The sequence below is a fragment of the Alosa sapidissima genome, chromosome 21 (genome assembly GCF_018492685.1).
Source record: "Alosa sapidissima isolate fAloSap1 chromosome 21, fAloSap1.pri, whole genome shotgun sequence".
Classification (NCBI taxonomy): Eukaryota; Metazoa; Chordata; class Actinopteri; order Clupeiformes; family Clupeidae; genus Alosa; species Alosa sapidissima.
In genome coordinates, this window is record NC_055977.1 from 16,495,905 (window position 1) to 16,509,000 (window position 13,096).

The 13,096-nt window shown below is 41.7% G+C and overlaps 2 protein-coding genes across 3 annotated transcripts; one reads left to right on the top strand and one right to left on the bottom strand.

The window, feature by feature from the left end:
* Positions 1-1,533: 1,533 nt before the first annotated feature.
* On the top strand, positions 1,534-4,315 carry irx4b (iroquois homeobox 4b). Of its 2 annotated transcripts, XM_042077290.1 has the most exons (6): positions 1,534-1,808; positions 1,995-2,246; positions 2,532-2,632; positions 2,764-3,083; positions 3,328-3,867; positions 4,124-4,315. In XM_042077290.1, exons 1-6 carry the CDS (start codon positions 1,764-1,766, stop codon positions 4,141-4,143), a joined length of 1,278 nt encoding a protein of 425 aa, XP_041933224.1. In that variant the 5' UTR covers positions 1,534-1,763; the 3' UTR covers positions 4,144-4,315. The 2 variants fall into 2 exon arrangements, with proteins under 2 accessions (XP_041933224.1, XP_041933222.1); XM_042077288.1 differs by having other exon boundaries at positions 3,328-4,315.
* Positions 4,316-9,797: 5,482 nt separating this feature from the next.
* On the bottom strand, positions 9,798-11,181 carry ndufs6 (NADH:ubiquinone oxidoreductase subunit S6). Its single transcript, XM_042077291.1, has 4 exons — positions 10,997-11,181; positions 10,531-10,584; positions 10,320-10,442; positions 9,798-9,996 (listed from the first exon to the last, which is right to left on the bottom strand). The coding sequence occupies exons 1-4, from the start codon at positions 11,138-11,140 to the stop codon at positions 9,928-9,930; spliced, it is 390 nt and encodes a 129-aa protein (XP_041933225.1). The 5' UTR covers positions 11,141-11,181; the 3' UTR covers positions 9,798-9,927.
* Between the last annotated feature and the right edge of the window lie 1,915 nt (positions 11,182-13,096).

Genomic DNA, 13,096 nt, shown 5'->3' on the forward strand with positions numbered 1-13,096 from the left:
CTCTTAAGTGTCTTTATCTAGGTGAGTGAGCTCTCAGATAGTTGTAAGTGAGAACGGATTGATTTATGGAAGGGAGGACTGTGACAAAATATAGATTTAAAAGCCTTCGGGGAGGCCGCCCATCAGAAGCTATCAGTCTTCATATAAAACGCCTGCGTGTGGTGTTTTAAAGGATCTGGCCAGTACAATGACTGAGCCATTCAAATAAAGACATGCATAAGGTGACACAAGCAGTCACCACATCTCTCTCTCTCTCTCTCTCCCTTCATCTCCCTCTGTTATTAGACAAGGATTTATAGCCTACAATGCAATGGACAAACTGGAAGTATTAAATACGTTAGTGCAGTGATAAGTGTGACTATAGTGAATTTGGAGATTATAACTGGCCCCAACCACCCCAACTGTATGAGTAGGCCTACCCTAACGCCTAAATCTAAAGCATAAATCTCATTCTTCAGTGACCATGCTGCCACTGTTTTAAAACTGCAGCAAAGTGACATTGCTCTCATCACATCTCCTAGCTGTAGACAGATATGATGACAACTACTCACACCTCTATCACATATGGTGAGTTTCTTCTTCAGGGAGAGCTGTGTAGCAATCAGCCACTCTGACAACCCTCAGACTGAAGTAGGCTACAATTAGATCATCTAGATCATCTATTAGAACCTCATCTGCTATAACGAGTGGCTAAAATTATTAATAAAACATGTTTGGGACAAAAACGATAATATCAGCTTTCTCATGTTAAGCATTATTGTTCTTTACAGGACTAAAACAATGATTTATCATTTTACAAAAGAATTGAAAGATCCCCATTTATCTCTTGGTACCGGCCTGGTCTTCTTCTATTACATCGCAGTCAGATGGTCCACTGATTGTTTTCACCCCTGCTTTTCTATTTTTCTGCCCCCACATTACCAGCCCCGTAATGTTATTTAATCGTGGACAAGTATTTTAAACTACAGAGAAAAGCAATTATGCTAATCGCTCCTCGGCGCTCATCAATCATCCACAACAGCGCTGTCGATGTTCTGGAGTGAGATCCGCCCGTCGTTTCTCGCGGGCAGGTGTTCCGGAGAGGGAGAGCGGAACACACCCTCATTAATTTGAGCGAGACCCCGGGGCTGCTCACTTGTCTGAGTCTGGAGGTCTCCCCGAGCAAGTACGTCCTTCAGCTGAGGATATCAAGAGTCATATATTTCTACTGGAAATGATCACATTCGGTTGCTAAAGGGAGGTGTAGGCTACTATTTGAGTTTTCTTTAAAAACATTTTTTTTTTTAGCATTTTCGCTCTGTCTATAAGAATTGATGCTTTTAAAGTAGAAATAAGTAGACAAGTGTATGACTTGTTTGCACCCGTGATAGTTTAGGCTATGTACAACTTCCAGATTTTTTTTTTTCAAGTGGGTGTTGAAAAGATGCCTGGAGCTTTAAAGGACAGTTTGTGACGTCACGGGGATGGATGTTTAAAACAACGTGCATCTGGGCTGACGTTTTGTTATGCATTTTTTCTACTGTACAACATGTTTATTCAAGTCCACGGTGTGTTCGAAGAGGAGTTAACAGTTTATATGCGATAGATAATACATTGTTAACGATTTCTCTGAACGCAAAAACATATCTGAGGCTGATCGGATCCTTGCTTTTGCCTCACTCCTGGAGCTTTGTGCATCCAGTAAAGGACTACTTATACCGATGAACGTATGTCAGCCGGCACAACTTTGGCGTGGGACTGAGCCATAACCTCTGTCTTGGACCATGTCATATTCACAGTTTGGCTATTCATACACAACTACACCGCAGGTGAGTGTTCTCCATCTAAAAGTATAAATATCAGTAGGCTATCAGTATGTCATTACTAAGCATGTGCAGCAGCCTCAACTTTTTCCTTATACGCTTGGCAAGTTAAAACTAATTATCCAATTAGGCTATTAGTTGAATTTCTTTACTGTCATCAACGCTGATCTCACCTGTTTACTGTTACCATAGCTGCTGGTGGCCACCAATACCCTGAGCACCTATTGCGAGTCCAGCGGTAGGTCCCTGATGGAGCCTAGTCTGGCGACTTCCCCGCAGAGCTCGCTGTACTGTCCCGTGTACGAAAGCAGGCTTCTGGCCTCGGCTCGACACGACTTAAACCCTGCCACCGCCATTGGGGTGTACGGGAGTCCTTACAGCAAAAGCCAGGGTTACGGGACGTACACATCATGTGGAAGCGACGCCACTGCCCTGTATTCCCTGGTAAGACTTGTGTGGTGCCCCATGAACATTATTCATGAACATTATTTCAGCAATGACATGCACATTCAGACAAAAAAATAACTTTTCAAGTAGAGGTTGTTTCGGTGTTTCTTCTATCTATCTATCTATCTATCTATCTATCTATCTATCTATCTATCTATCTATCTATCACTTTATCATTTAGCTAGCATATTAAGCCTAATAGGTGACACTGAAGGAACAGATAGTCTACATAGTATTTCTTTGTCTATTATTTTGATCAAACTAGAATGTATTGTGTTGTAGGGAAAACTGGATGGAAAAGAGGCAGCAACAGCACATTCAGGTGTTGCGCAAAGTGCGTATTATCAATATGACCACACCTTTGGACAGTATCAGTACGACAGGTAAAACTTTTCTACGGTCTGTGCCAGTGTTTCATACTGCCATTGTAAAGTTGTGTGCCACTGTGAAGATTTGCGTTTAGCCTATATCATATGGATAAAGCTTAACAATGCTCTAAATACTGTCTGTTAAGATATGCATCTGTGGACGTGGCCACAAGGAGGAAGAACGCTACCCGAGAGACTACAAGCACTCTGAAAGCCTGGCTGCAGGAGCACAAGAAGAACCCTTATCCCACCAAGGGAGAGAAGATCATGCTGGCCATCATCACGAGGATGACCCTTACCCAAGTGTCCACCTGGTTCGCCAACGCGCGCAGGAGACTGAAGAAGGAGAACAAGATGACCTGGTCCCCGCGCACGAAGAACTCCGACGACAAAGGCTGTGATGACGACAGTGACGACGCAGAGGGATCGCAACCGGAACCAATCAAATCCGTGAAGGAATTCAATGGTTTGTGTTAACTAACTTTGATAATGGGATCAACAGGTGCTCTTATAATATGTATTTTAAATGGAAGCTGTTCCTTTATTAAGTTAATAATAGTCATGTCTCAATTGTAAAGGCTGTAGGCTTTGCATTTAGGTCCTTGTTGTGTCATTAAACTTCCCATTTAGTTTAGAAACGTCAACAATTTGACCATGAAACAAATTGGGCTGGGCGTATTCTTAAATCATGCCATTTTCGTTATTTTCAGATAATCGGATCGGGGTGGACACCGACCTTGCACAAAGTGATTTGGAAGACTTTGATCTCACCGAGTCGGATGGCTCCGAGTGCGAGCCCAAACGTCAATTTCACGTGATCACCCACTCGCAGGGACGTTCAAATGATCGTATTGAAGAGGCGCCAGCAAGTGCGTCCATGCCTGAATCCTTTGATGGAAACGATGGCTTTCATAAAGACTGTGCCAGATCACTCGCACAAGCCAGCGAAACAACAAAGCTATTCTATCAACAAGACCAGCCAAGATCAGAGCCCAAACCTAAAATCTGGTCCCTGGCACAGACAGCCATTTCTTTAAACCAAACAGAGTACCCATCTTGTATGCACAGATGCCAACCGACCAATCCTCCTTCTCCAGGTGGTCCTCCAGTCCTGGGTGTGGCAGATAGACCGCAGGACTCCCCTGTCGCTACACTCAGGAACTGGGTCGACGGTGTCTTTCACGATCCTTTATTTCGACAGAGCACTTTGAATCAGACTTCATCACACTCCAGCTTGTGGAGTGGAACAGGTCTTGCACAGGATAGTTCACTCGGGAACGTTACTGCTACACAGCTCACTTAAAGAAAAGAACAACTTGTTTCCCTTTTTGTAAAGATGCGGCTTTGTGTTGTCTATTAGGCCTATAGGCCTACATCGTGACTGAAAGGTTCCTGACTCTGCAGAAATATGAACAATTATTGTTTGAAGAGACAAAATTAAGGATGAGGATAAGTTTTGGATAAGAGTTTACCAAGATTTTTTATTGTGCTTCCTTTGCTTTGCAGGACACGTTCTCACTTTTTGATTGGAGGCATGTGGACACAGACTCCCAAATGTAAAACGTGTATTGTTTCCCTGCCATCATTGCTGTAGTACACAAGAGCACACATGTTACAAACATTGCGTCTTGTTAACAGATCACTGAAATAAAAGGTCGCTGAGAAGAAAAAAACTTGTAGGTCTAATGTGTGATTGAATTGTTGGTCGCTGTCCTTGGTGCTGAAACATACACAATTCCACATTGACACAAAGTTGTGTACGTATGTTGCAAGCGATCTCTCTCTCTCTCTCTCTCTCTCTCTCTCTCTCTCTCTCTCCCTCACACACACACACACACATTCTTTCTTTCTCTCTCTCTCTCTCTCTCTCTCTCTCTCTCTCTCTCTCTCTCACACACACACACACACACGAGAGAGAGGGGAGTGTGTGTTTGTGACTGAACGCAAGTTTGGGACGTACGTGCAGGGCCACAAGCCAGATAGAGGGAGACTTTCAAACCCCGCTCGTGTGTTTATTGGAATATTGGAGGAGGTTGGGATCACTCAACCATGCTAAATGTAAATACACATAGGAGAGTGCTGCTAAATTGTTAAATCAACGGCACTTTTACACAGACCCCAAATGAAACCGTACTCAGTCAAGCGTTGCTTTTCATTAAGTGATTCTGATTGTGTCAACAAGGGAGCTGCACCGTGGAGATCGACTACACACTCCCCGAGTCTTGAGCGAGCCCCATAGCCTCCATTAATAGGGCAGAGTTAAAGGATATGGCCTGCCGACGATCTACAAACCTAATAGGTTTATCGACTGTAGTAATTCCCCGCAGACCATTCTCGCCCTAGGAGATGTAATGTATTTTGACGAAACACATACAAGGACGAACTGCCTCAGAAACATTTAGAAAAAACTGGCTGTATTGAAGTTACTAACCCCTAAGGCAAGCCGTCTAAGACATAGAATTTTGTATTATCACACCTTTTTGGTAAAGTACACTGTTCAGATGGTTGTTATTCTTAAATAGCCTGAATGGTTTATAGGTAAGACGATAATATTTAGAGGGGATTTAGATAGAGGAGACGCATTTAAACTATTATGCACAAATTAAACTGTTAATTTCTTACATACAATACCGTTATGAAACACAATAGATAAAGATACAACAAATTATCCCTCAAAATGTAAATAATCGTGCAATTGCAATTGAAAATTGCACAAATTCACCTGAGTAGCTTTTTGATAATGGTGCTCAACTGCACGTGAAAGGATAAAAATGGATTTTTGTGTCTTTTGCGGACTTGGTTTATTCTCTAAAGCCTTAATTATTTACTTTAACTTCTCGGAATTGAAAGACTTTCCGCCTAAAAGAAAGACTGTCTGAGGGAATAGGGGGCACACACGGGATAGGGATAGACTATATTTTTCCTTTCGTTTATTTCTATTTACCCATTTATTTATTTATTTATTTATTTTTAAGTTAGAGGCTTAGGATGTTAAAGTATTTATTAGAACAGAGCAGGGATCTGCCACTGCCTTGTATGGAATTAACTATTTCAAGGTGAATAATTCAAGACGAATTCAGCCGAGAATTCCATTCTTTTTCTGCTTTATAAATAAGTTACGTTTAAGATAATAAATAATGACATCCAGCTTTTTCTACCGTAAACTTTACTTTCTTCTACACAATGAGGTGAGAAGTGAGTCGAGCTCGATCTGGGTGTGTGATACAACTTTACAGCTGCTATAAATGCTGCGTTAGAGTGAATTGTTATTCGGTAGGCTACAACAGTTTGCCCTATGGTCTTTGTATTGTTATATTATTTTGCCCGTGTCCCTAACCAATATTCTGCTCTAGGAAGGAAGGCAATATACACAATAAAACATGGAAAAAGTAAGAAACAATGTTTTAAGACAGCCCACAGTCGATGAGTCTTTAGCAATTTTTTACATGTCACGGCAATCTGTGACACAGGACCTCTAGTGAAAACCAGAATGAAAAAAGCCTACCATCACAGCTTATCCTACAATAAAAATGAGTGCCCCTTGAATCACTTATTTCCCCTGACTGTCACCCAGAACATGCAGCACAGAGGTCTTGTCTGGGAGCACGAACACGATATTTACAGGCTTGCTAACACGTCTGGCTGTTCCACCAGCCATGTAATGCCATTATGTCCAGTTTGTTAGTCTACATTCAGGGTAAGTTACTTAAATCTGTTCTACGTCCCTGTTTCGCACAAATTACAGGGTCTAACACGCAGTCACAACACCCTGGTGCTGACAACATTCGACAACACACACACGTTGGGCCAAGGGCCTACTCTCAGAGATTCTTAACCCTCCTGTTGTGTTCGTTTCATGTTTACTAGTGTTGTGCTCCCTGTCAAAAATGACCGCTGCATTAGGCCTTGTTATAAATCTATAGCACATATATTATCAACTAATGTTGTGATAGACCTTTGTATCAACTTGGGTTCTATTGGATATGACCAGTTTTGAACTTCCATTTGCTCATTGACCTGAGCTCATGCGAGTCAGAAAGGGGAATATTATATTCATAAATATCAGCTGGGAACAGGTTCCGGGGGCTGGCATAGAAGCAAAAAGGGGACGAGGGTGTGTTTGTGTTTTAATGTAGCCTACAGCAGCACACACACAGTCCATATGATCAATAAGTATGTGCCTGGACTCAATTTTATGCACTGACCATTTTCTCACCCATTCAATTCTAATGGCTGGTCATTTTTGACCGGGAATACACAGGTTCTAAAGTTAAATAAAACACTCAAATTGTTATGTGTTCAATATGTAAAAAAAAAAAAAATGTGTGTTCAGATGCCCTGTGTTAACAAAGTCATGGAGCCTCATGGTAGCCAGAATAAGTTGACAATATTTTTGAGAGAATTGAAAAGAATTGTCAATCGGTCACACTTGACCGCGAACACAACAGGAGGGTTAAGCTAATCGACATTAGTTTAGCCGTTCTTTATGTCACAAAACAATATGCTACAATACTTTTGCCTGTACGAGCAAATTTGCTCATAAAATGTCTGACTGAAGATAATGGTGAACGCTTCAGCACGGGATGGACCATGCGAGGATAAGATTCGTGTTCGATGTGTCGTATTCTAGTTGACATCATATCGGTTAGGCCTAGCAGATTTACATTAGATCACATCACATTTTTTTTTAACTATTGTATTGTTTTATTCTGTAAGTTGGTCAAAAGCGTCTGCTAAATTCCATAACCATAACATTAAGTTGTAGGCCTGTTATTGATGCCCAAGGCCTCGAGTCTAGATTTTTTTTTCGCACAGCAACGTTTTGTGGGCAATGGTATTTCGGTTTCAATCTCTCATTCGCATACGCACATCTGCAGAAGACACAAGCTCCGGTTGCACGGGCACGCGCTCTCATGCACATGCACACACATGCGCGCGCGCGTGCGCGTCTTTTCCGTCTTCATCTAAGTGTGGAAACTCTCGGACCCACCTGTCACAGTGTGTCTGTTTCCACAGGAACTGCGGGCCAGCCAGCTGTCTGAGTAGAGAGACATGACATGGTCTCATAGGTAAAGGTCAGAACTAGTACATGGGACTCAGAAGAGGGCAACGTCGGTAATTAGTTCCAGTGAGCGCTAACACATCACAGCCTTAAGTTGCGAAATGTGACAGGCCAGCGGGGTAATTAGAGATAAGAACATGTCATTGCGTGCATGCGTGGGCGTGTGTGTCAGCGTGCGAGGAAAGAAGTGTGTGTGCGCGCGTGTGTTTTATTGTGGGTGCGATGCAGCGACCACTGAAGTCTGCTTACAACAGAAGTCACATATGCCGGTGTTGGTACTTGACGGAAAGTTTTCATCAAAGTTGAGATGCAGCGAACTGTTAAATAAAAAAAAATCTCTAGAGTAGTAAGCTAGTTCTTCGACACACACACCCAAAACATGTAGCATATGCCTAATTGACACAATATGCATACAACAACATTTTACATAAAAAACAAAACGTATCCTGCAACAGCTAGAATGCAACATACAGTCTAATGCAACATAATAGTAAATCAACCACGTAACCCTGCCATGGTCTATGTTTTCATGTCAATGAATAATAGAAAAGCCTCGCTTTTTATTCCGCGGAATTCATATGCTCAGTTTCACTTCAAGATTTCGCTTCGAGCAATGTTTGAATTAACCGACCACCTGCAATGTAGCCTACTTCTCTTTTCGGGGTAGTGGAGAGGGGGTCGACCAAAGACCACCATTTCTAACAATTGATGCAGCCTCTCTTTCTACCTTATCGCTGGACAGAACATACAGTGTATGAGGGTTAATGAGAGTCGGGCTGTCTTTCTCATTCTGTCACCGCTCCCAATTATAACGGCATGGCTGCGCTTCCCTCAACCTGAAACCTTTCAGCTAGAAAACCTGGTTCCACTCCACGCACCACCAGAGACCTCAGTGCCTGCGGACCGCACATGGGCCAATTTGGCACGGTCAAGCCAACAGAGAATTCTCCTGATGAAATATATATATGATCTTACGCATGTATTGTTCCACCTTCGTGGTCCTTATCAGACTAAATCCCCATTGGTGTTATTCCGACTTTAGCGTGAGCAGACTAGACAGACTGCTGCTTGGCGATGCGATTTATAATTCAGATTCTCTTCTCTGTGTTGTTTACATGGTTGTCATTCACATGTTCCAGGAAAGCCCAAAGTTCGGTCATGGATAGATAATCTTATGGCATCATGATTTGTTTTACATAAATCCATTGAAGGCCTGCTTGTAATTTAAGTCAGCCTCCAGGTCCACAGAGTGAACCACAGCATGCTATACGTGGGTGCACATGGTTTGTTTTTGTCTCCGTCTGTGTGGGTCATGCTAAAGGCTATTAATAGTAGGTATTGGTTTGGCACACAGGCCTAAACACAAAGATCCACTTTTAAAATGATAATGTCCTTAAAATGTTTTGAATTCTAGACTGAATAGCTGCCACTTGGAAAATCAAAATAATAAGAAATGTATTTCATTTCATTCCTGCAAAATAGGGCCTTTTAAAGGATTACCTATTTTGCAGAGACAAATTATCTACCACTCAGGCTTGTTTTAGCAAATATCATGAGACCAAGACAATATGGAAAGCATCTGCTGTTAAAATGAAATTAATAAATGGACATGATCACAATAAATGAGACTGCTGATAAACATTTAATTAATGGGCTAACACCTTTAATCTAACTGGTTACACACCATGTTTCAGGAAGAGTTAAATTAAACTCATTTTGTGAAAAAGCAATTGCACATCTACTGAATAAGGGCATAAAACCAAAGAATACGAATTCCCGTGCCTGACCTGTGAAAGGGGGGTGTTTAGTTGTATGAGTCAACACTGACCTCTACCTGTGAACACAGGATATTGCATTACAGAAAACACCCTTCTTGATTTTAGGAAATTCTCTCACAATAAGTTATTAAGAGGCTGCACTGGTATTTCTCAATCTTGCAAGCACTGGTTGAATAAAAAAAAAAAAACTGAAATCCTGTTTAAACACCTTACAAGTGGGAAGACTAGGTTCTAAAACTTGAGAGCTTTGTCATTGTGATTCATAGAGACACTGTAATCTTTGGGTGTAACTCAAACATTAATGTCATAGAGGAGGTATCATTGGAGAATAAAAGTAAGCTTTTGAGTTGATTTATGTTTATTGTATAGGACAAGAAATCTAATGGACAAGTACAATGCATCTGTTTAATTTAAACAGGTAAATAACTTATTACTCTGAGACAAAAAACTACAGAGGAATGAACATTACTTCAGTGATGTCCCTTCTGCTTGAACTGCAGTCCACAATAACCGCACGTGCCCACTTTTGTTGTTTTGTCCTGAACGTAAAGGCAAGGAATCAATGTTAGGGTTTTGTCTTTGGCCTACACCTTCAAGAGTCCACAAGAAAATCTTAGGCAGACAGGTAAGTGTGCATGTGCGCGTACCTACGTGTACACACACACACACACACACACACACACACACACACACACAGCTTGCACACACAAACAATATACTAGGACAATGATATGTGTAAGTAGTCTGTAAATAATGTGGTGATACCAAAGACTATAGAAGCCCCTTAAGAACCCTAGAAGGCTTCTATACTCTTTGGTGATATACACCAAGTTCTGTCAGATTCCAACCAGGAGATAATTACCAAATTGATGTAGACTTTGGGGTGTCCCAGCGCGCCGCCACCACCATCACAAGACACAACCCTTGCTTCAACATCAGTCACAGGTTCTTCTGCCACCAGGTTGATGGCGAAGTTTTTGTTCACCTACCAGAGCAATGTCCGACAACAAATAAGTAACTATAACTGATAAGCTAAAGTCAGAAATACAAGGAACAGGTTGTGAAATACTTGCCTCTTTCACTCTGCCAACAAATCTGGCTCTTCGTATGTCATTTTCATCATACACCTGCAATGTGACAACATCTTGGTCACTAAAGCATACATGGGAAACAAACAACACCTAATCACTAGCAAATCTAGCTGACAAATAAATGTTCACGTTAAGTAAAACGTTATAACTACTGGGCAGTGACGTTGTTATATTAGAGTTTTAGCGATAGCAACTGTTTTGATGGTGACTTCACAACGTTACATGGATGGACAACGCGGAGCTCAGCTAACCTTGATATCGATATACGATATTTGGCAGCGTGTATCACTCAGTGCATCGTTAAACCCCTACATCTACTGAAGTAACGACAGATTCCAAGCAAACCAGCTGAAAATTTACTTAGCATTGCTAACTTATGTTATAACTAGCTAGCAAACGAGCATTAACTTTATCGATAGTCATGTAGGTTATTATATGCATACGTTACCTGTCCGGTGTGAGTGATTTCCTCTCCATGCTTCGAAACTTCTACGCCATAACGACTTACAGGAACGGCAGACAATCTTAACGGAGAGAGCAAAACCTTTGCAGTCTTACTGAAGGACAGACCTCTGATAGCAACAGACGCCATGTTTTCAGAGCGCTACCCGAAATGCTCTGCGTCTGCGAGCATGGAAGGGACTTCTGATCCGGATGGGGGGGAAAAAATAGATTTTACATTTGAATGTCATACACAATGCAACACATATGAAACCTCTTAGAATATATTGTTTTGATGTCGCTTTGTTCCTACCCCCCCCACCCCCCTTCATAATGTACCTTTATAAATAAAAACGTCATTCTCCTAAGTGTAGTATTTCGCATTAGGACCCTGAAGAAACTTGCCGTTACGTCACACAGGAAGCAAGTTTACCATGACCCGAATGCATGGGTCTTTCACCTCTGAAGTAACCGTATGAGTAGTTGTGTACTGTTTTTACCTGAAATCCATAAGTAAGCAGCTTTTCTTAGGAGTGCTTTGTGCAGGTATGTATGATAAATCATTTTAGATTTCTCTTCTTCTCCCATCCCCTTTTGTTGTCCATTTCTGGAGAATCAAGACTAGCTAAAAGCTAACGTTAGCTGGTAGTAGCTACTGTCTATGGCAAAATGCAGTCAGATGAGCTATTTAGCCAACATTCCGTAGTTAGCCTGTCGGAGTTGCTGCATTAATTGCACCGAGAGCTGACACTTACATTACTTACTTACATTACTTCATCGAAGACAAGTTGGATAGTATGAACAAACGCAACGTGGACATATTGGAGTTTATGTCTCATGGAGTTCAATTAATTTATGGAAGACAAGTTGGATAGTATGAACAACGCTAACGTTATGCAGACATATTGGGAGTGTAGGCCTATGTCTCATGGAGTTCATGAAGTGTCTAATGCGAAACAAAATTGTAAGGTTAGCATAAAGATAGTCACTGTTAAAGTGTATCACCAACAGTGTATCATCAAAATGAATGTGTTGACGTTGTAGTAGTTACCTGCTCAGACATGCTGTAAACAAACGGTCAAATCAAATAATATTTTGACACTATCAAATAACTGTCACAAATGCTTTAGTCACAAATTCTGCAAATTAACACTCAGTGTAATCACTCTATGTTGTATGTGACTTTTGCAGGTTGCATCACCATGACAGCCCTGTTTCTGCCTCGGTTGGTGAACTCTGTGTCTCATCAGCTAACACAAATGGCAAGGTTTGCTGCTCTTCGACTCCCTCCATCCTTGGGGGCACACAGGAGCTTCATCACCATCACCTCAGCAATTCCACAAATTAAGAGGGTTGTGACCTCTACAGTTGGTGTGTGCTCTAGGATTCGTACGCCTTTGCTTGGACAGTGCCAACAGCTGACATGTGTGCAGCCAGTGTCAGGAATGAAAACAAAAACTGCCCTGAAAAGACGGTGCAAAGACTGCTTCTTTGTCTGGCGAAGGGGAAGGCTGTGTGTGTACTGCAAAACCCACCCAAGACACAAGCAACGGCAAGGATGAAAAGTTAAAGAGCTGTTGCATGATATTGGAGCAGTGCTTTGTTTCTCTCAAAATAAGTGTTTCAACTGTCCTCATCTGTTTTGTAAATAAAATTGCAAATTCATCAATACTTTTCCTGTATCATTGCTGTGTTAACAGAAAACTTAATTGACTTTGGAGCGGACTTTAAATCAGTGCACTGCTTGCTGTGCATACGGCATTGCCTAATCTGAAATGTAGGGTGTAGGGTTTTCAGACATGTATTCTTCTCTACATAAGCTGTTGGCTTTCGCAAATCATTCCAAATATTTAATTTTCATGACCATAAATGGTACTATTTTATGTGCAGACTTCCTTTTTAAAGACTACACATAGGCAGATGTGGACATTCTCTTGGCATATTGGTCATTGCTTATTGGTCATTGCTTATCCAGCAAATGGCAATAAAGCAGTGGGGGCAGCCGTGGCTAGCGCTTCGGACGCTAGCCACGGCTAGCCTCGAGGGTTGCCGGTTCGAACCCCGACCAGTAGGAATGGCTGAAGTGCCCTTGAGCAAGGCACCTAAC